At 41.3% G+C, this 24,884-nt stretch overlaps 1 protein-coding gene and 1 long non-coding RNA gene across 27 annotated transcripts in view; one reads left to right on the top strand and one right to left on the bottom strand.

Annotated features, from left to right (window-relative positions):
• The window catches only part of LOC139021255 (uncharacterized), a 125,737-nt gene that overhangs the window by 50,260 nt on the left and 50,593 nt on the right, over nucleotides 1-24,884 (top strand). The window lies entirely within an intron of this gene.
• Nucleotides 1-24,884, bottom strand: part of PTPRD (protein tyrosine phosphatase receptor type D) — a 2,083,672-nt gene that overhangs the window by 14,348 nt on the left and 2,044,440 nt on the right. For all 26 annotated transcript variants that reach the window (XM_070431651.1, XM_070431673.1, XM_070431672.1 and 23 more), the window contains one exon: nucleotides 299-584. In XM_070431651.1, the coding sequence (XP_070287752.1) occupies nucleotides 299-584 (286 nt within the window). The remainder of the gene's footprint in view (nucleotides 1-298; nucleotides 585-24,884) is intronic.

Below are 24,884 nucleotides of genomic sequence, written 5' to 3' on the forward strand. Positions count from 1 at the left end.
CTGCCTTTCACTTCTACCTAATGGACTTCCTATAGCCTACTGAATTTTTAAATATTATGTTCTATGGGTATGATCTCTCAGTTTAAATTAGGATACAAAAGAGCTCCAGGTATTAGGAAGCATGGAATAGAAGAGGAAAAGAGGAAGAAAGTGTTTTATAGTCAGACACCTGAGGGAGGGCAAAGTCAAGTGAATCTTGTCACTTGACAAATTTGAAAGGGTCAGAAAGGAAAGCCAGGACTCAGACAATCTGTGAATGACTTGCTCCTGAATTACTACATCACCCCCAATGTCATACCTTAAATTCAAGCTCCATTCCTGTGACATTCTCTCCTGTCTCTATTTGTGTCAGCTTCTGAATGTAGGCATACAGGTTTCTCGCCGGCACTTCGGTATTTCCACAAGTCACTGCTTCCAACAGCGCATCATGGATAAAGATGTACTGGTCCTCTGTTTGCACCATGTAATTCCTCTGGGCTCTCATTAAAGTTACATGGCCATAAATATCTGCAGTTTTTTCATGCTTTATTCTTTCTAACATGGCATCTATTACAATGAAACAACCAGTCCGGCCAACTCCCGCACTACAAGAAAGACAAAGAGAAAGGTTTAAATAAATCTTTTAGGAAATTAACATATAATATAAGCATTTTCATTATTCTTGTGAACTAGGTTTCCAACCCATTAATTCTACTCAAATGGCTGTTGTGATGATTTTGGAGCACTCTAAAGTCAAGTATTATCAAGTCGCCATAACCAGTGGGTAGGGAACAATGTACCAAGTGAAATTAGTTTGATTTCAACATGTAAAAATATTAAATCCATAATTACTATGCTCTTTGATCACATCATAAGCTAGACATTATTTTGAAACCATTATGAAAAAAAACCCCACTAACATTTAGGCTGTTTATACTAGAAAAATATTTTTAAATGGTCAGTATCTAACTAGGCTATCTATTTTTGCAAACCATCTTAGGCTATTTTAGTTCAATTGACAGAAAAAGAACTAGTAAATCACTTGACTTGAAATATTTCATATTTTATAAGTCAGCAAAAAATTCTAAAACCAACCTAGTTTGAAGTGTGTAATTAAAATAGTAAAATGTTGTTGCACACTAAAAATAGTGCAGGGTATTCTCAGTGGAGAAAAATCCTTAACAAAGAGCAAGCCCTAGAGAGTGTGGGCGTGTTTCTAGTTTTTACTCCCTTTTCTTTCAGAATTGAATATATTTTGAAATTCCAGGTGAAATTCAAGTATTCTCTGTGGGAAAATTAAAGCTCCACTCTTAGTCTGAAGACATTCTGAGGCATTTTATAAACTCCATCCCTTTTGGACTTTATGGGTCATTTTTCAGTTGGTAGAAACTGATTCAAAGAAGAGGAGGTGAGAGAGTCAACAAAGCACAAAGACAAGATCTGCTGCTGCAAGGAGACAATCTAACCTACTTAACTGGATCACAGGGTCAGGGAGTAGAAACATTGGAATTTTCTCCTGTGTTGAAAAGTAAATTAACAAAATAACACATCTGTGTTCTTAAATCTCAAGGGGAGCCTTCTTTATCTCTTATCAAATCATTTAGGCTAAGTCTATTTATGTATCAAGTATGCTTGAATAGAAAATGCTTAGTCATGGATGGTTACCTGGCTGGGAAACATGTAATCAATAGGTATATATCACCAGCTTAGATACCATGCAACAAATGGCCTCCTTCAATCACTACATGCCACTGTGTCCCATATATGTTCATTTACGTGTGCACCTGTCCATCTCTTCATTCAATGAACAATGAAGTACTTTGCTAGGTGACAGAGGGGATACAACATTAGAGATGACTTAGGTCGTCCTACCTTAAAGATCTCAGAGTCTACTCTACATAATTATTTATAAGACAAGAAATAAAGGATATTTTGGGCGTGATATGGCATTTGCACCAAGACTGAAGAACAGAAAGGATGGTGAATTGAGGTGGCTGGAATAATAAAAGAGAAGGAATGGCTTTTGCAATTGTACTGCTGGCTCTAGGAGCTCCATGTGACACTTTCTAGAGCTGGTGAGGCACCTATGCAGGGAACATACAAGAACTCCAAATGAATGAGTTTAATGAGCATGAGGGTGCCTGAGTCAACTTAAATGGCAATTTCTCTCCAGCCAAGTAGTTGCAAGGTGGTAAGTGAGCTTTTTGCAACAAGTAATACTTTTAAACTACTGAGCAATATAGACCAAATCCAGCTTCCATACAGGAGACCTGAAGTTTGTGGACGAGGTTACGTGGGATGATGATATGACCGCTATTTAAAAATTGCTTACATCTCTTCATGTCCTGTCAGGCACAAAAAATGACTGTCAGGATCTAGTCAGAGAGCCTCTGGATATGATTCTAAGACTCCATTCAAGGTTTAAACCACAAAATGACATCATGTTGAGATGGAATGTAAAATACTTCTGGGACACAGAGTCTTAGAAATGACAGCACATTTGTTAGTACAGCACAGTTGGGAAAACCCATGCACTGAGAACCACAACGCCCCACTTTATTTGGTTGGTTCTACCACATAAACCCGTGAAACGGTAAGTTTTCCCTGATACTCCCCACCCTGACAATCTGCACCCTCCCATCCCCCAGCAGGACTCATCACCCCATGTTCCAGATCCCCTGCTGTGATAACACTCTACTACTGCAGTCCCAGTCACAACAAAGTATTAATTAGTCTGCTAGGGCCTCATCCACAAGTCATAGAGCATCTCCTGGGAGCAGAAACTGCATTTCTGTTCCCTTGGTGTGCCCTGCACCAAGCATGCAGTCAGTGCTCACCAATGTTGAGAGAATAAGTGAAAGGATGAGTCATTGGCACGGCAGGCCCACTGTAATGAGCAGCCCACCCAGATTCAGTGAGCCTACTGCGGAGGCAGGGCTCTCCAGTCCGTGAGAGAAATCCCACATATGACCACAGTTCAGAACTATGCAGAGTCCACCTGAAGGTTGCGGCACAATCCCTTGATAGGCATTAGAGAGAAAGGAAAACGCTTCGAGCCATTTCCATGTCTTAATCTCTTGACATGCCACTGCATGGCCATGGAAAGAAACTTAGTAAGACTTAACCTGGAAAAGGGAGGCAGCCCCCATGTTTGGCAGGTTCTAAGACCATGAATAATATATATTAAACCACACAATACGCATAATAACTGAGTCCTAATATGTCAAGTCAATTCTAGATAATGGCAAGAATATTTCCTCAAAATATGCCCCAGGGACCATTCCAAATGTGTGGATTATGCATAGTTCTATGTGCTGGCAGAAAGATACCACAGAATCTTGCAGAATTGTTAGGAATAACTCTAGATCCAAGCGATATCAACCTTTTCATGGTGGTAATGAAGCATTTTGTTCCCTAAAAAATAGGGAGGGGAAAAAAAATCAAATATGTGCCTGAGGTCTAAATCATGAATTGTGGGAAAACAAAAAAGAGAGATTATGACTGGTGAAAAACCTACTTTTTCTCCCCCAAACATAAAATATTGTTAGCTGCCCAGCCTTGGTGTTCAGATGGAAGATGGGGAAGGAGCAGATTCTTGGAACTTGTGAGTTACCTCTTCTCTAAAATAAAGAGTTCTGAAGGGTTTTAGATGGGAGAGGTGTCTCTTAGCTTGAAGCAAGACCATGAGATTCAAGATACTTTTTCCAGATACCAATGGCTAAATGCCCTTGAGAAAGTCACTTAACCTGTCTCCTGTTCTTCTTAAATTCCGATAATTAACATAATGATAATGTGTGAATAGTGATGATTAACATAAAGGAAGAGGCAGTTACTTTGTAGGTACAGAATCCAACCCCTGATGCTGACTACAGAGAACAGACAATGTTAAATCTGGGAAAATTATGATAGAATCACCACTGGATAATTTAACATTAGGCTTTCAAAATCTTGCTTTACCCTACCTCCTTGAGCTGCTTCCCTTTTCTTTTCCTATTTCCAATAAATATCTAAGGTTGGAGGAATTTTCTGCTTTCCCATATACTGGGATGGTAAATGAGATGGCAGTAAAATGCCTTCCTACCCCAGGGCATGGTCCCTGGGAGGCATTCGGCAAATATGTCCATTTCCTTTTCCCTTTTGTGAGTCATAACATTCGGAAACTTCCCTGAACTCATTCCTAGTGCTAGTAGCAAACAGTCAAACAGGGACTCAAATGCAGGCTCTGAGATGCTACACTTTACACCACATTTCATGGTACCACCATTGTTTCACATGGCTTTCTGTCATTTGGGGCAGCAACAATTGTCAAATACAGTGACTTTCTTGTGGCTCACCCCTCAATAACATCCCTTTAGTACTGTTTATTCTAAATGCAGTTTTCTTGAAAAGTTTTTCTTGGTTTCTAAGATACCGATTGGGGGAGTATGGGGAACGTCAGAGATAATTCCTTTGGGGTCGATGGTAGGAAGGGAAACAATTTTATAATTATCTCAAATACAAAATAAGCTGAAACATGTAACACATAACAGTAGCAAACAACAACAACAACAAAAAAAAAACTGTGACTCTGTAATGGTTTATAGACTCCATGACCTTTTAGAAGTTCTATCAAGTTGGAAAGAAAAAACAAAGATCAACCTTGTTATCTTCAGAAATCTACCAAAACTCCTTTAGATTGCTCCTCAGTAAGGAATATTCCCCCCATTAGATCCATGTGCTGATTATTCCCTAATTTGAATACCCCTGTCAGCCCCCAAAATGTAGTTAAATATCCCCAAAGTTCTGTCCTGCTTTCTCTCATTCCCCTTCATGGTTTAGCAATACAACAGATTTCTAACGTAATAGCATAAGGGAAGACATCTATTTCAAACTACCCTCAAATTTCTCAAGAAATATAAAGATTCTCAGATTAATATCTTCTCTACTCAAATCTGCTCTTCTCACTCTCACTCTTTCAGGTCTAAAATTTAAGAACCAGCTTAGCCTGTGTTTGCCTCTTTCCCTGCACAATAATAAATTACACATTTCTGTGCATCCGACCTCTACAATTTTATTCAACTATTCATCAGTGGTGTGCTGGAGCTGGCAAAAGCCAATTGCTCAAATGAAAATTTCTGCTTAAATATATATAAAAATAAAGGTAATATTCAAAACACATTGCTTCTAATGATTTTACATTTATGCTCTCGAGGTGGAAAGATATTATATAATGGGGTGCTACTGAGTATCATTCAGTGCTGTCACATTTGTAGCTTGAAATTGGCCATGGTGGGAGTACTTACACCAAGTAAATTGGGAAACATCCCCCCCCCACCCCCACCGCCCACACTAGTGAGTGGAACTGGTTGTTATACTTTATTAGCGCAGACTGACTATCCTAATTCACCCATTCCCATCACCTAGGGACAGACAGGAAAGTGCCTATTATTTTGTTCTTCCATCCACAGTTGCTTTATCTATACTCTGTCATATGCCTCTGCAGGCAATTACCCACACATACTTACTGAGTGCTTACCATGTGCCAAACTCAGGAAAGTGGTGAGCAAAACACACATGGGCCTTTCCTCAGGGAAATTACAGGTGGGGGGGGGGTTAGATATTAAATAATCATGTGAATAAATGTATAATTATAAATCTCAGCAACTGCTGTGAGGTAAATGTGCAGGATGTTAGCACAATACCTTTGAAGAAATGCCATTTAAATTGGTGCTCAGTGGTTGAGTGTCAACCTATAAACCGGGAGGTCATGGTTCAATTCCCAGGCAGGGCACATGCCCGGATTGCAGGCTCGATTCCCAGTAGGGGGTGTGCAGGAGGCAGCCGATCAATGATGTTCTCTCATTATTGATGTTCCTCTCTCTCTCTTTCTCTCTCTCTCTCTCTCTCTCTCTCCCTCTCTCTCTCCCTCCCTCCCTCTACCCCCTCCCTTCCTCTCTCAAATCAATAAAAAATATATTTTTTTAAAATTAAAAAGAATAAATTGATACCTGTTAAGGATTTGTGTCCCCTAAAAATTCATGGTGACTGTGTTTAGAGATAGGGCCTTTAGTATGGTAATTAAGGTTACATGAAGTCTTAAGGGTGGGGCCTGAACCCAATTGGACTTTATAAGAGTAAGAAGAGGCACAGAGCTCTCCCTGGGCACATGCACGGGAGAGCCCACGTAAGGCCACAGCTAGCAGGTGGCATCTGAAGCCAAGAAGTGTGGGCTCACCAGAAACCAGCCCTGATGGCATCTCACTCTTGGACTTCCGGCCTCCTGAACTGTGAGGAAAATATTTTTATTATCTAAGACATCTGGTTTGTGGTACTTTGTTATGGCAGCCCTAGCAGACCACTGCTAGGACAAGGATAATTTTACTGAGTGAAAAGGGTAGAAAAGCATTTGGGGAGAGATGCTATCCCAAAGGAAGTGTCCTGGAGTGGGAAATAGCTTAGCATATTTGTATAACTAAAAAGAAGCCAGGGAGGCTGAAAGGCAATGAGGGGAAAAGGGCATGCTCCACATACTTATTTTCCATTTTTTAAAGTACTGTTTATAACATTTTTTATTAAACATAGAACTGTATTAATAGCAGTTATTTAAAATAACTGCATGTTCATAAATAGGCAATAAACAAGAAATATCTATATATATAAAAGGCTAATATGCAAAGTGTCTCCTCGGGAGTTCGACCAGGAGACTGGGAGTTTGATCGCTTGCTATGATGTGCGCTGACCACCCGGGGGTGGTGTGGAACAAAGGAAGGCCCCAGCCAGCAGCAGGCAGCCAGGAAAGGGAGGCTCCGGCTGGCCCTGATTGCCGCCCAGGCCTAGGAATTTCGTGCACTGGGCCTCTAGTGTTTATTATAAGAGTCATGGCTTTCCCTGAGCTCCTGGCAAATCCAACATATTTTAAGCTTTCCCACCTCTAGGCCTTTGCTAATGCAGGTCCTTCCTCCTTCTTATCACATCTACCTGTGATACCTACCATCACCCCAGACTCAGCTCATGTGCTGCATCCAGGATCAAGACTTTCCTTGGTTTAGTCCTCCTTGGATCTCATGTAACTATACCTCTCTCTCTTTTTATTGATTTCAGAGATTGGAAAGGAGAGGGAGAGAGAAATAGAAATATCAATGATAATAGAGAATCAATGATCAACTGCCTCCTTCATGCCCAGTATCAAGCCCACAACCTGGACATGTGCCCTGACACAGAATCCAACCATGACCTCCTGGTTCATGGGCTGATGCTCAACCACTGAGTCACACTTGCTGGGCGGCAACTATACCTCTTTATTAGCAACTGCCTTGCCTTATTTTTGTTTTCTGGTTATTATGTTTATACCAGTTAATAATCTCCTGGAAGGGAATGACAACAGCTTTCTTGTCTCTATTGCCTTTGATAGTTTCTCATGGCAACTGCCATGCCAGGGAAATCGGAGGTGCTCAATGTGAGTTGCAAAGTTTTAAAAAACATAAGTTTAAAAATATGAAACTCCCCTCTGAATCAATGATACATATACAGGAATATTCCCCAAAGCCCCCGGCATGGGAATATTTTTTGATAGATGTTTACAAAGACAGAGAGAGATCCTCTAACTTAAGGAGATGGCAACAAGCCATGCTTATGCTTGCTTTACTCCAGTTGCTCAGGAATGACGAACCTCAGGCACTACTTTTTTTTCCCCTTAAGAAACTGAGCGATGAAAATTCCGAGCTTTTAAATGTATGCCAGCCTCGTTTTGTTTGAATTTCCAAGTTCTCATAGCAGCACATATTTTACTCCCTTCTCCAATTTACTCTATTTTTCACCCATCTTGGGTGTCTGAGTGCGGTGCACCTCTCAAAATGAAGGATTGTAGTCCGAAAAGCAAATGCATTTTTCTTTGATCCTGAAAATTCAGCTCCCCGTAGCAGTGATAATGACGGAACCCCATTTAGTGCTGTTTGTTTTTCATCATTTCAACAGCCTTCAACCTGAAACATGATAAGAACAGCAAAGCTGATAAACCACCCTTATTTTTATCTGTTTTCTGTCGGGGTAGTTGCCAAGCACAGAGACTGATTTTTCTAAATAACTTAAACAAAAGAAAAAAAGGAGTGCATAACCCGTGATTCAGGCTGAGGCCAGCACAATTCAGTACATTTTCGATGTTACAGAATTTTCCAGCAGAAAGGGAAGAGGACAGCACTTTTAAACCAAGCCTAGCATTGGGCTGGTCCGTTACCCTTGAAGTAAGACCGGCTTTCTAAGTTATCTTCTAGTAAGGACAATGATTCAACTAAAATTATTGACAAACTTTTAGCCTTAAAAACAAGCCGAACCAAAACAAAACAAAACGGTTTCAGTGAGCGATAGACTGTGCAATCCATTAAACAAGTGTGCCTACTAGGAAATTGCTATTACTTCAATATTATCATTCATCCAGTTACAGCATTTGTTTTCAATTTCTAAAAACATGATTGAGTTAGTCCCACGAGTTGAAATATGCTTAATGTCCCGTGATGTGATACGGTAGTAATGTACAAAAGGAAAACATTAAGAGTCGTAAGGGGGCTATTTTGTGCTAAACTCATTCTGGGGATGTGCTTAAGAACTGGCTTTCCTGATGAATCTGGTGGAGTTTTCATGCTGACCCTTTACTGATACTTCACTCAGCTGGCAAAGAAAGACGATAGAATTAGGAGGTTTTACAGTACATTTAGTTGGGTCCAAAACAGTAAAATATAGACCCCAAATCATGGTAAGTATTCCGTACATATATCAGCTCATAATTTGATTGGATTTTACAGTTAGCAATGACAAGAATGGCATTCGTGAACTGCAAGAATATTAAAAAAGAACATCTATGAAAATGGATTGAGTTTCATGACTAAGAATTATAAGATGGATTAGATGGTTATCCTGATAAAACTATGAAGTGATCTTGATATGGCTGGGTGATGGTTGGCAGCTCCTTGCCATTCAGACTTGGTCCTGCCATCCAGTGCCGGCGTTTGGGGAGTGGGTTTCAGGAAGCATGTGGTACGTCATAGAGGGGAGCATGCTAAGTAGAGTTAGGTTAAGCAAATGGAAGGATGAGACCACCCAGACCCTTGGTCACTCTAGAAAGAAAAAGTGCACTTCACCCTTGTGTGGCATCCTCTGATGAGCACAAGTTCACACCTCAACACAGAGAACCTGACCTGATCAGGACCCTAGCCTAGAATACTGAGAGGTCAGGGTGACCTATCCAGACCATATTTCCTTGGGGCATTTTATTTTTCCATGGTAGGCGAAGGGGCGTTTCACATCTATAATAATAAAAGCCTAATATGCTAATTGGACTGGACGTCCTTCTGGACATCCTTCCGGATGACCTTCTAGACGAAGCTGGGGCTGCAAGGGCCGAGGTGGCTGCGGTGGTGGGTGGGGGCTGAGGCAGAGGCGGCCGCGGCAGCAGGGGCCGATCCCTTTGCATGGATTTCATGCATCGGGCCTCTAATAACATAATAAGAGCAGAGATAGGGTGAGGGCTGGTCCCTGCACCCACGTGCAGCAGCTGAGATCCTGGAGGGTTATATCAGCAGCAAAAGTCCACACTGAGGAACATGGGGTCTCCCCACACCCGATCCCCAACCCAGAGCACCAGGGCCAGGAAGAGAAGCCTGCTTAGCATTGGGCAGTGAAAATCAGCAGAGCCTCAGTCTACCTGGAAGAGGAGGGAGTCTGCTAGAAAGCCGGGTGCTCTCTTAAAGGGCCATTGCACAGGGTCTTGCTCTCTGTCACTCACCCAGAGATCTGGAGGACCAGCCACTGAGGTCCCTGTCCTGTATCCCTATCCCACACGGCCCTCGGGTGCCATCTTCCAAGGCTTTGGCACCCCTATTCTTACAGCACCACCTGGGAAGTGCACTAGCCCGGACCTCCAACTGCTGGTGACACCACCTGCCAAGCTCCAGTCCTGCAGAGAGGGCTGTTGGCTGCTCCCAACAGGGACCTCTGATGTGTTCTTTTCCTGGAAAAGCTCTAGGCAGACACTCGGACAGTCACTGAGCTGTGTGGCTTTGGGTTCTTGCATGCCTCCTGCAGACTCAGCCAGCACGACCCTCAATGGGAGACTGTTTTGATCTGTCCTCCCAAGTCCCAATGGCTCTGCCCTGCTGAGCTCAGCCTCACTGAGGGATTGGAGTAGCTGGGACTTTGGAGTGCTTCTCTCTGGGAGCATCTTGCTGGGGACACAGATGGGTGCTGGGTTCTGGGGCACTGGTGTGGGGCAACCATCCTTACCACCCTGAGAGCATAACTGGCACCACTCTCTCCAAAGGGAGACACACTTGACCTGTCCTCCTGACTTTTAGTGGCTTGGCCTACTGAGCTAGCTCCCGGGAAGGGGCCAGATGGCTGCACCCACCTGACCCTGCGGTGAGCTGCCTCTAGCACAGTGGTCAGCAAACTGCGGCTCGGCAAACTGCGGCTCACGAGCCACATGCAGCTCTTTGGCCTCTTGAGTGTGGCTCTTCCACAAAATACTGGCTCTTCCACAAAATACTGACTTCTGTGCATGGGCCACGAAGTTTCAATCACACTGTATGTGCACGCCCGCACGTGGTATTTTGTGGAAGAGCCACACTCAAGGGGCCAAAGAGCCGCGGTTTGCTGACCACGGCTCTAGGGGAACTAGGGTCAGAGACTCAGGTGCAAAATGGCTCTGAACTAGGGGGGACTTTCCCCCACTGAGTGCCTGATTGTGCTGCCCCCAAGTATGAGACCCACTAGTCCAGGGGTAAGGAACTACTGGCCCCTGGGCCATATAATACCAGTGAAATCATTTGGGTCTGGCCCTGCCAAAGCATTAGGGGTGACTTTATTAAATGTTTGACCAAATATAGCAGGCTACTTTTTAAGTTGAAAATTTTGTATGGTCTGCAAATGATGTTATACATATCCAAATGACCCTTGGCAGAAAAAAGGTTCCCCACCTGTTCTAGTCCCATACTCCTAACACCGGTCACCCCAACCTATCAAGTTCTCACCTTGTGGAAGAGACTGTGGGTTGAGGCCAGGCTGGGCCCACTCTATAGTCTTTCTTTGGAAGGCTCTGGCGGAAGACCAGGCAACCTCAGGAGATGGTGGAGTAGACAACAGGTGGAGGGAGCCTTGGACCTTTTATTGATCTGCCCCAGCTCAGAGTTGGAGGAAGCCTACCCTTGCACACAGCTTCACCCCTCCCATGCACATCTAGGCCCAGTAGACACAGCCACAAACAGTGACTAGCGAGGTAGCTCAAGACAAGTATGCCAAGGCTGATTACACACAATGTCTGATATCAACCTGCACCAGAACCTGCCCAAATTGACCCAAAACCAACACAACCAGTGGTGGCCTTAAGACCACACCAAAGCTCGACCCAAACTAGCCATATAAGCGGCATACCCAAACAGGGAGTCTAGTAGGCACCAGGCCCTGCTGCAAACAACTCTGCCTCTGGGGACAGCTCCTGCAAGCGGAGTGATACATGGTCATTGAGGTCTATCCTGATAGTAAGCTAGCCTGAGGGTTAACTCTGCCCATGAACGGGCCAACAGCACTTAAGATTCAACAACAACAACAACAACAGGAGGACACACATAACCCATATAAGAAATATTCCTGGAGCATCTAGTGCAGGTGATCTGGAAGACTATGCCACTGAGTCCTACAAGACACTGACATCATAAAGCAATCATGACAAGTTTGGGAATCTTAGCAAATCTAATACACACACACACACACACACACACACACGCAAAATGAGAAGGCAAAGAAATATGCCCCAAATAAAAGAGCCAGAGAAAACACCTCAAAAATAATGAAGTGAAATGGAAGCAATCATTTCATAACAGATGAAGAGTTTAACACAATGGTTATAAGAATGTTCTAGGACAGCGGTCACCAACCGGTGGTCCGTGGACCACTGCTGGTCCATGAGGTCTAAAAGATTGGCGACTGCTGCTCTAGGACCTTAGGGGAAGAATGGATAGCTCAGTGAGAACTTAAACAAAAGGATAGTAAGCATTAAACATGACAAAGAAGCAACAATAAAGAACCAGTTGGAAATGATGAATACAATATCTGGAATGAAGAATACACTAGAAGGGATAAACAGAAGATTAGATAAAGCAGAGGATCAAAACAGTAATCTAGAGGACAAGATAAAAGAAAACATGCAAGCAGAGCAACAAAAGGAAAAAATAATTTTTAAAAATGAGGGAAAGTGTAAGTGTCTGGGACAACATCAAGCATAACAACTTCTGCATCATAGGGGTAGCAGAGGGGAAAAAAAGTGAGCAAAGGATTGAGAAATTATTTAAAAAATAATGTTTGAAAACTTCCTTAACCTGGTGAAGGAAAAAGACACACAAATCCAAGAAGCAGGAAGAGTCCCAAACAAGAAGAACCCAAAGAGGGCCACATCAGGACACATCATAATAACAATGACAAAGGTTACAAATAAAGAGAGAATCTAAAGTGCAAGGTAAAGACAGTTGGTTATCTACAAGGGATTTCCATAAGGCTGTCAGCTGATTTCCTAATAGAAACACTTCAGGCCAGAAGAGATTGGCATGAAATATTCAAAGTGATAAAAAGTAAGGACCTATAACCAAGATTAATCTCCAGCAAGGCTATCATTTAAAATTGAAGATGAAATAAAGAGCTTCCCAGACCAAAAAAAAAAAAAAAAGACAGAAAAGAAGAAAAGGAAAGTCATTACCACCAATAGACATAAAAAAATGCTAATGTCACTAATTGGGGAAATGCAAATGAAAACCACAATGAGATATCACCTCAGACCTGTCAGAATGACTATCATTAATTAATCAATAAACAGCAAGTGTTGGTGAGAATGTACTTTGGTGGGAATGCAGACTGGTGCAGCCACTGTAGAAAACAGTATGGAGTTTCCTCAAACAATTAAAAATGGAACTGCCTTATGACCCAGCGATTCCACTTCTGAGAATATATCCAAAGAAACCTGAGACACAAATTTGAAATAATATATGCACTCCTATGTTCGTTGCAGCATTATTTATAATAGCCAAAATTTGGAAGAAACCCAAGCGCCCATCAATAGATGAGTAGATAACAAAGCTGTGGTGCATTTACACTATGGAATACTACTTGGCCATAAAAAAGAAGAAAACTGAACCTTTTCAGACAGCATGGATGGACCTGGAGAGCATTACGTTAAGTGAAATGAGTCAGTGAAAGACAAATGCCTTATGACTTCACATACATGTAGAATCTAATGAACAAAATAAACAGAAACATAATAGAAGCAGACTCATAGATACCGACTGACAGCTGTTAGAGGGAAGGATGGTTGGGGAGCTGTGTAAAAAAGGTGAAGGGATAAAAGAAAAAGACACAGACAAAACTGTATGGTGATTATCAGAAGGAAAGTGGAGTGTGTGTGTGTGTGTGTGTGTGTGTGTGTAAGATGGCAAAGGGGTGATAAATGATGCTGAAAAGAAACTTGAGCCTACAATGCAGTTTGCAGATGATGTGTTACAGAGCTGAACACTTGAAACTTGTATGGTTTTTATTAACCAAAGTCACCTCAATACATCCAATTAAAAATTATCTTCAGGTATCTGGCTATGTATTAACTATTTTGGCTATGTTTTAGTTGTATTGAGGTCAGCCCTGTTTCAGATAGATGGATGGCTTTCATAACTGTAGTCTTCAGACATGATGGCTACTTAATTAATTAAAACTAGTATCAAGTGTATTTAGAATGACATACTGGCCATGTTTGAGGATGGGAGACTAGAGAACAGGGTTTACCGCTCATGCAGGGTAATAGCAGGAGATCGAAAACATACTCGTAAAATTGTGACACCAAAGAGATGGAAGCTGATACTCAATAAATACAAAATGAGAGATTTCTCTTCTATGTATGCATCACCCTGCAATGTACCACCAGGGATTTATGAATTACACATCCATCCAAGTGGTCTGTACACATCCCCAGGTAGTGTAACCCAGAATCCTGGACTCTGCCCCAGAGATTCCAAGTTAGTATCTCTGGTGCGGAATCCAAGATTGTGCATTTCCTAGAAGCTCCGAGTGATGCTAATGCCGCTGGTCCATAGGCCATACTTTGGGTAACATGGATAAAGTGACACTCCTCTTGTAATATTTTATATGTAAATGAGAGCAAAAAGATGTATAAAATATACTCCTAATAATCTATGCATGTGTGTATATGTGTTTATATATAATTTTAAAATAATCTTGATCTGATTAAGACTATAATGCAAAGGGTCAGACTGCAAAGGCTATTTTTTTTTTAAAAAAAGATTTGGCTTTGTGTTTTTTTCTTAAAGACCAAATACTTTACTAGCTCCAGATACTTTCAAATATATGGAATTATCTTATAATAAAACTCAGATGCCAGAAGCCCACCTTGCAAGTTTTCTTTGCAAGAAACAACCCAATATGAGCAAATCAGAAAGACAGAAAGAAAAACACACAAGCAATAGAACCCTGATTGGAAAGACACAATACAAAGATAACAGAACTATTTTTAAGCTTCATTTTATGACCAGGGGCACAGAAAAAAGTTTGAAATAGGAAGTTTTCATGCTGATTACATGAAACCAAAATCACTATTTAAAGGCAGCAGCATTAAAAACAAACAAACACGCAGCCTAGTTTCTACAATAAATTTCAGTGTTCTTTCAGTCTGGGAATATTGCAAAATACATTGCAGGTACAGCTGGGAAAACTCAGTGATACCCTGTCCAGATCTCAGTGATTAGGTTATAAAAATATTTTCACATTCCTGCAGATGTCTAGATTCCTTTCTTTGCTAGTGATTTTAATTCAGAACTCATTATTGATAGCTGTTTGTTCTGATAGAACCTAATTGCTCTTTTACCAGGCCCAGCTGCAAGCAGGCTGATAATTCCCTTCCCTTATAGAGTATATTACATATAAACACAGGCAGGAAAAAAATATAACCAATTAACTAAATACATGTGCATAAAATGATTCATTGAGAGTGCTGATCAAGTAATGTATCTAACTGCAACACAGGTCAAAGGAAATTACCACACTTATAGCTTACAGCATTGAGTATAATTATATGGAAAATTCATAAGCATTAAAATATATAGACGATGAGTGGCAGCAACTGAAAATTTACCCTTTTATTAGAGAAACATATAAATTACTACATTTGAGTAATTGACAGGGCATTTAATCTACTGAAGGAATAACTAAAGGATTGCTATCTGACAAGCTGTACACAGAACCTGAGAGGCCTGCCATAGCCAACACCAGACGGGAGGAAGGTAACAATGTGGGGTCATTTTGCTGTGCAGATAACCCTTTCTGTGGAGGGAAGAGTTTGTAGGGACCCACAAACTCTTTTCCCTACAACCCAGTCACTGCTGTGGTGAGCTGCTTTCCGTGACTCTTCTGGAAGAGGAACACAAATGTGTTGAAGTCAGAGCTATCTCCTCTGGAAGATTCTCTGCAAAGGCAATGCCTCATGTTAGCAGCTCCCCAAGAGGTCCAGGCACAGCTTGGCAATGTTCACTCTATGAGATGTCTTGGCAGCCTCGCTCACTGAGTCTGCACCAATTTGGGGACCCCAAGCTGCCTTTCTTAGTGGACTGGAACCCCCGAAGCGAGGTAAACCATGGGCTGGAGTCAACAGAGACCACATAAGTAGCAAATACACTGCATCTGAGAAGAGCAATAGCTCGTTTTATTTCCTCTCTGTCTGTTCCGGAAATGGAGGGAATGGGGTGATCGGGGATGAGCAAACTGCTCCTTAGCAAGGAACCCATTCAAGGAAAATGAACTTTTTCTTAACATCAGGGACACTACATGGTGCTTCCCTTTCTGAGGGCACTAAATGCTTCTCTGTGAAGACTTAATCTACCTCATATCGGGAGAAAGATATTGGGAATGGGAAGTTACTGCCCTGATAATTCCCAGGGATGCAGCATACATTTCCATTAATACCAGACATAATACTAATTAGAATGCAAACCCCAGACTCAACATTTACAAGGCCTTATGTAATGAATGTAAAGTATGGTGTGGGGTTTGGGGCGCACAAAATTTGGTCCACAGCCTACTCCCAGCCTCTCCCCCAACTAAGCAGCAATCCACTGAGCCAAACCGGTTAGGGCCATAGTAAACTCTTACACACCATCTCTGACTTCCTATCTCTAGTGGCTGGACATTACAGTCCAGGGGAAAATTCCAATGTTTGCCCATGGATTTAACACTCACCGTATTTTACAAGCCTCCTTTTTTTTCTTTGAAGATTCAATTTTTACTGATTAAAATAATTTAGAAATAATTAAATTACTGAGTTGATGAAACTATGTATTTTGTTTTCACATAAGCATGACAGGAAAAGTAGTTTCTGATATGATATATTTGGTTTTTAAAAATATTTTATGATTTTTTTACAGAGAGGAAGGGAGAGGGATAGAGAGTTAGAAACATCAATGAGAGAGAAACAATGATCAGCTGCCTCCTGCACACCCCCTACTGGGGATGTGCCCACAACCAAGGTGCATGCCCTTGACCAGAATCAAACCTGGGACTCTTCAGTCTGCAGACCGATGCTCTATCCACTGAGGCAAACTGGCTAGGGCGATATATTTGTTTTATGAGTTAATTTGGCAAATGGAAAGAGTGTGAATTTTACAGGCTCAAAATCTGGCTCTTCCCCTGCAAGCTGTGGCTATTAGGTCATCTATTTATCCTCCCTAACCCTCCGTTTTCTCAACTGTAAAATGCAAACACATTACTTAAGGGCGCTATAAGGCTATTGTTGGTGAAATGCCTTTTCCTTAACAGCTTCTTGATTATGTTCATTTTCTTATCTCCTTTTTCCTATGAACTGAGATTGTAGAGTTGAATATACTTCAGTTGGCCTAATGGCAGAGTAGATATGCAGCCTTCTTTTTCTTGGTTTATATTAAAGACTTGTGCTAATGAATTTATGAAACTAATATTCCATTTCATTTCCTGATTTCTACCCTCTCAGAAAAAAAATATGTACAATTGAATCAGATTTTAGACTTAGAAGGTTCTCCAAGTGCAGCCCACGACTGGCAGCATCATGCATCAGCTGGGAGTTTGGGCCAGCTACCCAAGCCAATCCCTTACATTTCACAGAGGGAGAGACTGAGCACCAGAGAACCAATGCTCAGGACTGAAATCAAATCACTCAACCTCAGGTGCAGTGCTTTTGTGTAGAGTTCTCTTTCCTTCCCCTTATCTCAAAGTAGTGATTACTGTGTGTTCCATCATCCCTTCCTTTCCACATGCATATGGATATCTGTATGCATTATCTTATTGACCTCCGTTTAACCAACTTAACAACTAACCCAAACTTTCCCTCTCCATACTGTTTCCTACAGTGGCTGTACCAGTCTGTTGCTCACTGCACCGGTTCTGCTCAAGGCTAGCAGGCTATTTTCTAGGATGTCTGTGCTCTTTTGTGGAGTCATGATGTTTATTCCAAAATAACCGGTTATTTTAGTTAAATAATCTAGTTAAGTATTAAATAAACTGGTGAGCTATGGTTACAAAATAAAAGAGCATTGTTTCTGCAAAAACTAAGTTAACTGCTTTGGGAAGATTTACTCAAAGTGATTTGTGACCCATCCCCACACAAAAGGTTTTGTTGAGTGAGGTATTGGTAAGAAAACTGTAAATAAATAGAAAATAATTTATAAAAATCTAGAAGGATTCCATACTTAAGTCATTCCCAAACCATTACATGTTTTCTGTGTTAAATACATTTAATCTTCTAATCATCAGTCACACTCAAAGAATAGGTTTTTTAAATCTTTTGATTTTTAAAAAATCCATTTTTAGTGAGAGAGAAACACAGATTTGTATTCCACTTATTATGCATTCATCGGTTGATTCTTGTGCCATGACCAAGGCTTAAACCCACAACCTTGGAGTATCAGGACAATGCTTTATCCAACTGAGCTACCTGGCCAGGGCTCAAAGAACAGTTCTTTATATGAAATTGAAAAATATTATATTAACTAATGAGTTAATATAATATACGCTTACATATTTGAAGTTAATATTAACCATATATTTATGTACTTTTTGAGGGTTCTTTAAAGTTTTCTTTAAATGACCAAGTCTTAACTGAATACATACGTCAAGGTTTCTTCTGAATGCCCTTGACAGTTTTAGAGATCTTTGTATTCACTGTTACAAGCTCTTTGAGGGAGGCCCGTTCTGCTTTATCTCCTTACTGCATAGCTTGGACCTCTGCACAGGTTAGTTTTAATGAATACTTATTTGTTTATATACGTCATTGAGGGTTACTGGTTAATTAACCAGTTTCACTTGGTAGCTCATGGTCCTGTTTTATCACCATGAGCCAAATTATCTTTCAAGATAGCACTTCCGAAAGGCCCTTCAGAAGATCCAAGCGGGGGCAGTTTCATGTCTAAGTAAGTTTCAGAAATTCCCTTTTGGCAGTTCCCAAGGAAAATGAGTATTTTGTGGGTCTGAGGACTCTGCTGTAAAGCAGCTTATGTGACTATATAAAATAACCGCAACGTAACTCAGGACTCATAGGGCACACGTGCTGATGAGGCGTCCCCAATTTTCTGAGTGACTTGCCTTCTTATGTTCAAACCATAATTCTGTTTCCATAAACTCATACTTCTTGTAGAAACAAGAATGGGTATGAAAATCATCTGTCAGATCATATATGCCGATGTTTGTTTGGGAAATGGTCAATACACAGATTTGTAAAACTACCTTTTTTAAAATTTCTTTTTAGCTACATCAGGTAGTTGATCATTACTGAATCTAAATCTACTCTCAAAGGTTAAAAGAAGTAAGCTGTAGCCAGGGGAGTGTGAAGCACTAGAGGTTAAATAACTGTGGTGCGGCCTCTGATAAACCAAGACTTAGCAAAAGTGACATGTAATTTAAAAATGAAAATGCTGAATTTTTTTAAAAAGTTGTCTGCAAGCCAAAATTTGCTAAGAACAGTTTTGGAAATAAGGTCTCCAAAGATTTAGGTGGTTTAGATAGTCTAGAATCATTTTAAAACTTGATTGTATAAGACTTCAGAGTTACAGAATAGTGTAAGTAACCCATTCTAGTGGCATAGGAGCTCCAGGACAGGGCTACTCAGCCTGGGGGGTGAGAGAGTGGTAACGTGTCCCCTTTACATTAAGTCTGTCCATGGAAACTGAGCATTTATTTACCTGAGATAAGGCTGCCCAAGTTATTAAAATCTCAAATGTTGAATGGCAGTTATGTAATGGGTTTCTTTTAAAAAACAGACAGTGAGCTGTCATTTAATAAGCACGGCCTGAAACGCTGGTAGCTGAAGCTGGGTGATGGGTGCTTGGGGTTGATTATACATTCTCTCTACTTTTGGGTATGTTTGAAAATGTCCAAACTCAAAGTTTAGAAAAAAAAACAGCCTCATTTTTCCCTGATCTTTCCAAATGCACGGTCCCCTAAGGGAGAGAGATAACAAAGATGCTGTTCAGAACCATTAACCTAGTTTCAACAGCTAGGACTGGACCCTAAGTTTCTTGTTAGAGCAAAACTGTAAAATAATGCAGCTTTAAAAAGAAACTGAAGACATCAGTGATAATTCCAGAAGTGCTGCTTAATAAGACTGTATGTAGGGAAACATAGGCAGGGAATTCAGCAAAAGGCACGACGGCCACCTTAGGAATTGCATCTTTGTACATTATGTATGCCGCAAAGATTCACTCTAAAAATGACCTCCATGCAGAATTATCTCATATTTTAAAAATGTGTTTATTCCTAAGCCTTTAGGAAATATAACCACCACAACAAAGGCATACATACATCTATAGCGCTTATAATTGGCTATATTCACTGAGCTTCTTACTGAATTCTGGAAAAGGTTTTGCTAAGCCTGTGGCTTTACTATTGTGCCCTACAAACCACTAAGTTTGAGTTTAATTGAACCAAGATAACAAGTGAATTTCAGGCTGTAGTACAGCAGAGAAAATAGTCCGAAGCCAGGCCAATCATTTCCAAACACAAGAAAGGGGGATGAAATGTTGACTCCAGGTTAGAGAGGACTTTTGTGGCTTGCAACATAATTGGTTATGGTTTTTCAAACGTAAGTAGTGAGCATGAGTCCAGACTGAGCAAGACTTTCTGGCCAATTGATGAGAATTAGAGTTGGGTTAAGGTTGACAAAGTGAAACTTTTAAAAAAAATTATACTTTTAACCTTCTGACCCACTTTACCCATTTCTTCCACTCCATCCCCAACATATCCCTGTGCTTCTGGCAACCACCAATTTGTTCTCTATATTGCTAAGCTTTTTTTTTTTAAAAAAAATGTTCTTAGAGTCCACATATAAGACAGATCCTAAAGTATTTGTCTTTCCCTCTTAGAAGGACTGATTGCTTGTGGACCCAGTTGGGACTGAATTTGAAGGTAGTCAGAGAAAATGTCTTATTATAGCTTCCATAAAACCAAAATTTCTAATCATCATCATCGTCGTCATAAATAAGCATTTAATCTATCAACTTTTATGCAGTTTTCCCTTGTAGAGAAGATGCCTTTGGCAAATGACCACATTATTTTCCCCCTTCCTGAGAAATAGCAATTCAGTCAGGCAAGTGATTTGCACAAGGCCTGGTAGGTTTAGGGCATCCAATCTCTCTCATTTTTCTGTATACACAATTTCTATTTCTTAGCCTAAAAGCCAAATATATAGTAAAAGTCATGATTCAGAGTTCTTCTCATTAGCACAATTACAATGAAACCTTTATGATCCAGGAGCTTCATTTCTTACTTTTCATTTTGAAATGTCCTACTACGCATAGCCTACTTTAGGAAGACTTTGCTGTTTACTGGTATGAAGCATACCTCATAGTTTGAGAGGATCCCTGGGACATTCCTCGTTTGTCCACATTAAGATCTAACAACCCTGATTCTTAATAAAATCCAGAGGCTTGCCATTGTGACCTACTGAGGTTGCATCTTTTGTACATTCATCCTCTTTCCTCACTTAAAGCATCCAACCTGAACCTGGTCTTCCAGGATAGTAGTCAAACAACCAGCTACCTCAAATAATCCAAATTCAGGCAGCAGATGCAATCTTGGAAAGTCGCTGCCTCAGTGACAAGAGGGGGCTCTGCCCACTTAGCCCTGCTCTTTATGGACAGAGAACACAGAAAGGAGGTGAGAAGCTGCAGAGAGAAAGTCACCCCGACCCGCCTCTCTTATGTACGAGTCTGGTGGTAGTTATGGATCCAAAACAAAACAAAAAAACAACCCAGGAAATAAAGGAACCGAGTGACAATGGCAATAGATTGTCAAGTGTCATAGACTGTCAAAAGAACCTGTATTTTGGGTTACACTTGGGGTTTTGCTCTTCTTATCTGCTCCCATGAAGGAAATTCACATTCGACCTAACTGGGCTGATGAGCATGAAGTAGTGAGAAATACCGAGCAGGCTCATCAGTGTCACATTCGGGCAGAAAGAAGGTTTGATACAATAACACGGGGTCCAGTGGTTAGTAGATGCTTAAGACTTTGTTTTCCCTCCCCCTCCCCCCACATCTGGAGCATGTTCTGTGTCCAGAAGGAGCCTTTTTGTTTAATTTATCATCACTTAGTTTGTCTTCAGCACAGGCGCCGTTCACATGTGCAGGCTTTTATTTCAAAAGGGATTCTCTCCTGATTCTGGTGCCACTTCCTACATTTCTGCAACAAGAAATTCCCCCAGCAGCTGTACTTACTTTACAAACACAAATGTACCTTATTAATGCTATTTCTCAAGGCAAAAGGTTTAAAAATACTTGCTAAACATTTGTTTGTTTATATGAAAAATTTCAGGGTTTTTCAACAGCTAGATTAAAGGCATATAACAAACCCTGTGAGTGTGTGAGAGAAATAGAAGTGACTCCAGCAGATGGCATGGTCAGAAGCAAAGGGTTTGCAAATGCAAGGAACAGCACAAACCCAAATGGAGGAGTCTGAATGGCTATAACTGTACCACATCTACAGTAGAATGAAGAAGGGCGTTATGTTAAGAAATACAGGGCCAGAGTCTTAACTTCCATAAGCATGCCACACGAAGTGGGGATTCGGGAACATGGGTTGCTCTCGGACAATATACCACACACAGTTTTTATTTCAGTTCCAGCAGAAAAACAATATTGACAAATTTCTTTCTCTCTGCTTCCTACTTTATTCAATAGAAGAGGTGACAGTAGCATCTGCTGCACTTGGCTGGAGCCTGCGATGAGGAAATTGTGGATCATGAGCCTCCCAGGCATATGGCCACTAAAATGCTCGCGCAACAGCCATGGCACAGCCAGGCGACAGCTCCAGTGGGAGCGGCAGATACACAGGCCGGCACCGAGAAACAGGCAGGGCTGCCAGGACAGCATGCAAAGCCATGTTTGGTGGCCTGATGTGGTTTCCCCCATCGCAGCTCCATTACAGCTCCAGCCACTACTGCAAAGCAAGACGAGTGCACCTCTGACATTGCCTCCTCCTTCCTCAGGACCCTCTAGCATGTTCTGCTGCCCCAGCCTAATAACCACCTGGGTGCCCAGCACATTCAGGTTGCTCCCTGGCTCCTCGTCAGCCCTTCTGAGAATCGCTCTTGAAGATCTGTGATACTTAATTGGCTCTAATGCATCAAAATTACCTACTCTGACCATCTTAGTTCCAAATATAATGCCTCCTGCCATTATATGGGTGCTTTCTGATTACTCTCCTAATTCACGTAGAAAATGTTAAGGGACTCTTTAATCAAATTAATGTGAACAAAATTAAAAGGACTATAATGTAGTGGAAAACATATTGGACCAGCAAGAGTCTATGGGAAGCTGCAAATCTTGTTGTGCTTCATTTTATTTTTTTTTTCCATCTCTAAAATCAAAGAGATGGAGTGGGACAGGGAGAATGGAGAGAGAGAAGAGAAGAGAAGAGAAGAGAAGAGAAGAGAAGAGAAGAGAAGAGAAGAGAAGAGAAGAGAAGAGAAGAGAGGGAGAGAAGGAGAAGGAGGGAGGAGTTTTTCTGGGAGGCTTGAAATGTCCCTTTAGGTCTATGATTCAGTTATTCATTATGAGTAAATGATACTCCTAGAGTTTTTGAGTTAAGAAATAAAAAGTCTATCACCCCTAATAAATCCTAAATTACAAGAGGACACAAAGGAAATATTCTTGAGACAAGATGAAAGGGAAGTAAAGAGTACAAGATCTCCCACCACACAAGCTGGCATTTCAGCAAAAATCAGGTAGCAGGTATGAAGCAAATTAAATGGATTTTCCTCCGCTTTTTAAAAACTGCCCATTTCTTACATGAACAGGAACACTGTCTTGGGGGTGGACCGAGGGGCTTTGGCTCTGCTCACCCAGCCCCAGGAGGGACATCCACAGTGAACGAGACAAGGTGGCCAGAGTGGGAAGAAAGACTCCCTCAGTCCAGTACCTAAGCTTGGGGGTGGGAGCGGGGGGTGGGAGTACATGAGGCCACAACTGTTCCTTGCTTCTTGCAGCAAGAGGTGGAGTGGAGTCTGTGCCGCCACCTGCTGAATCAGGGCTAGCCCTTGCCTTGCTTTGAGCAAAAGAATGTGGTGGTGGAAGTGGTGATGTGTGACTTCCAAGCCTCCCCGTCAACAGGCCTTGTAAGCTCCTCCTTTCATCCCCAGGACCCAGAGACCATCAGACCTGGCTTTCCCAGCCCTTCCTGCTGACTGCAAAGCAGATCCCAGGAGAGGAGGCAGCGGGCCCCTCCCGGCCCCGAGTCAGCCCACAGGATACTGAGATACACAGGCTGTGGCATTTAAGCCAGGAAATGGGCAACACTGACTAAATAATTGATTTCTCCCCCATTTCAGAAAAGTGGCCAACTGTGAAGGAACACAGTTGTATCAGGCACTGAAATATAACTACACTTAAAACAAATGATTCAATGTTCAAAACTAACCCAAATGAAAACAAACAGACAAAAACAGAGAAGGCACAGTTTTTCATAATAATCACAATTCAAATAGACAGCTATTTGCTTAAATTCTCATAGAGTTTAAGCAAATAGCTGTCTAGTCTTTCTGGTCAGAAGAGAAGAGCATAGTTAATCCTGATCCCTCATTTATTTTATCTGTTTAGATAAAGTCTCTAAGCAACCCTGTGGACTGAGGAAAGTCTTAACTACTGACTCTTGATGGATTGACTTACGAATAAGAGTGTGCTATTTTATTTTGATGTAGTCCCATTTGTTTATTTTCTCCTTAGTTTCCATTGCACTAGGAGCTGAAGCAGTAAAGATATTACTACAACATATGTCTGATATTTTGCTGCCTATGAATTCTCCTAGGATTTTTATGGTTTCCCGTCTTACATTTAAGTCCTTTATCCACTTTGAGTTTATTTTTGTGTATGGTGTAAGTTGGTGGTCTAGTTTCATTTTTTTTTTTGCATGCACTTGTCCAATTTTCCCAACACCAAAGTAAAAAGCTTCTGCACAGCAAAAGAAACCATCAACAAAACAGCAAGATAGCCCACTACATAGGAGAACATATTTGCCAATGTTATATCTGATAAGGGCCTAATCTCCAAAATTTACAGGGAACTCATACATCTTAACAAACGGAAAATAAACAATCCAATTAAAAAATGGGCAAAGGAGTTAAATAGACACTTTTCGAAAATGGACATACAGAAGGCTGAGAGACATATGAAAACATGCTCAAAGTCACTAATCATCCAAGAGATACAAATCAAAACGACAATGAGGTATCACCTCACACCTGTCAGAATGGCTATCATCAACAAATAGACAAATGACAAGTGCTGGAGAGGATGTGGAGAAAAAGGAACGCTAGTGCACTGCTGGTGGGAATGCAGACTGGTGCAGCCACTGTGGAAAACAGTATGGAG

This window comes from Myotis yumanensis, unplaced genomic scaffold, assembly GCF_028538775.1.
Source record: "Myotis yumanensis isolate MYYU_CA2020_CCGP unplaced genomic scaffold, mMyoYum1.0.hap1 SCAF_12, whole genome shotgun sequence".
In the NCBI taxonomy this organism is placed as follows: domain Eukaryota; kingdom Metazoa; phylum Chordata; class Mammalia; order Chiroptera; family Vespertilionidae; genus Myotis; species Myotis yumanensis.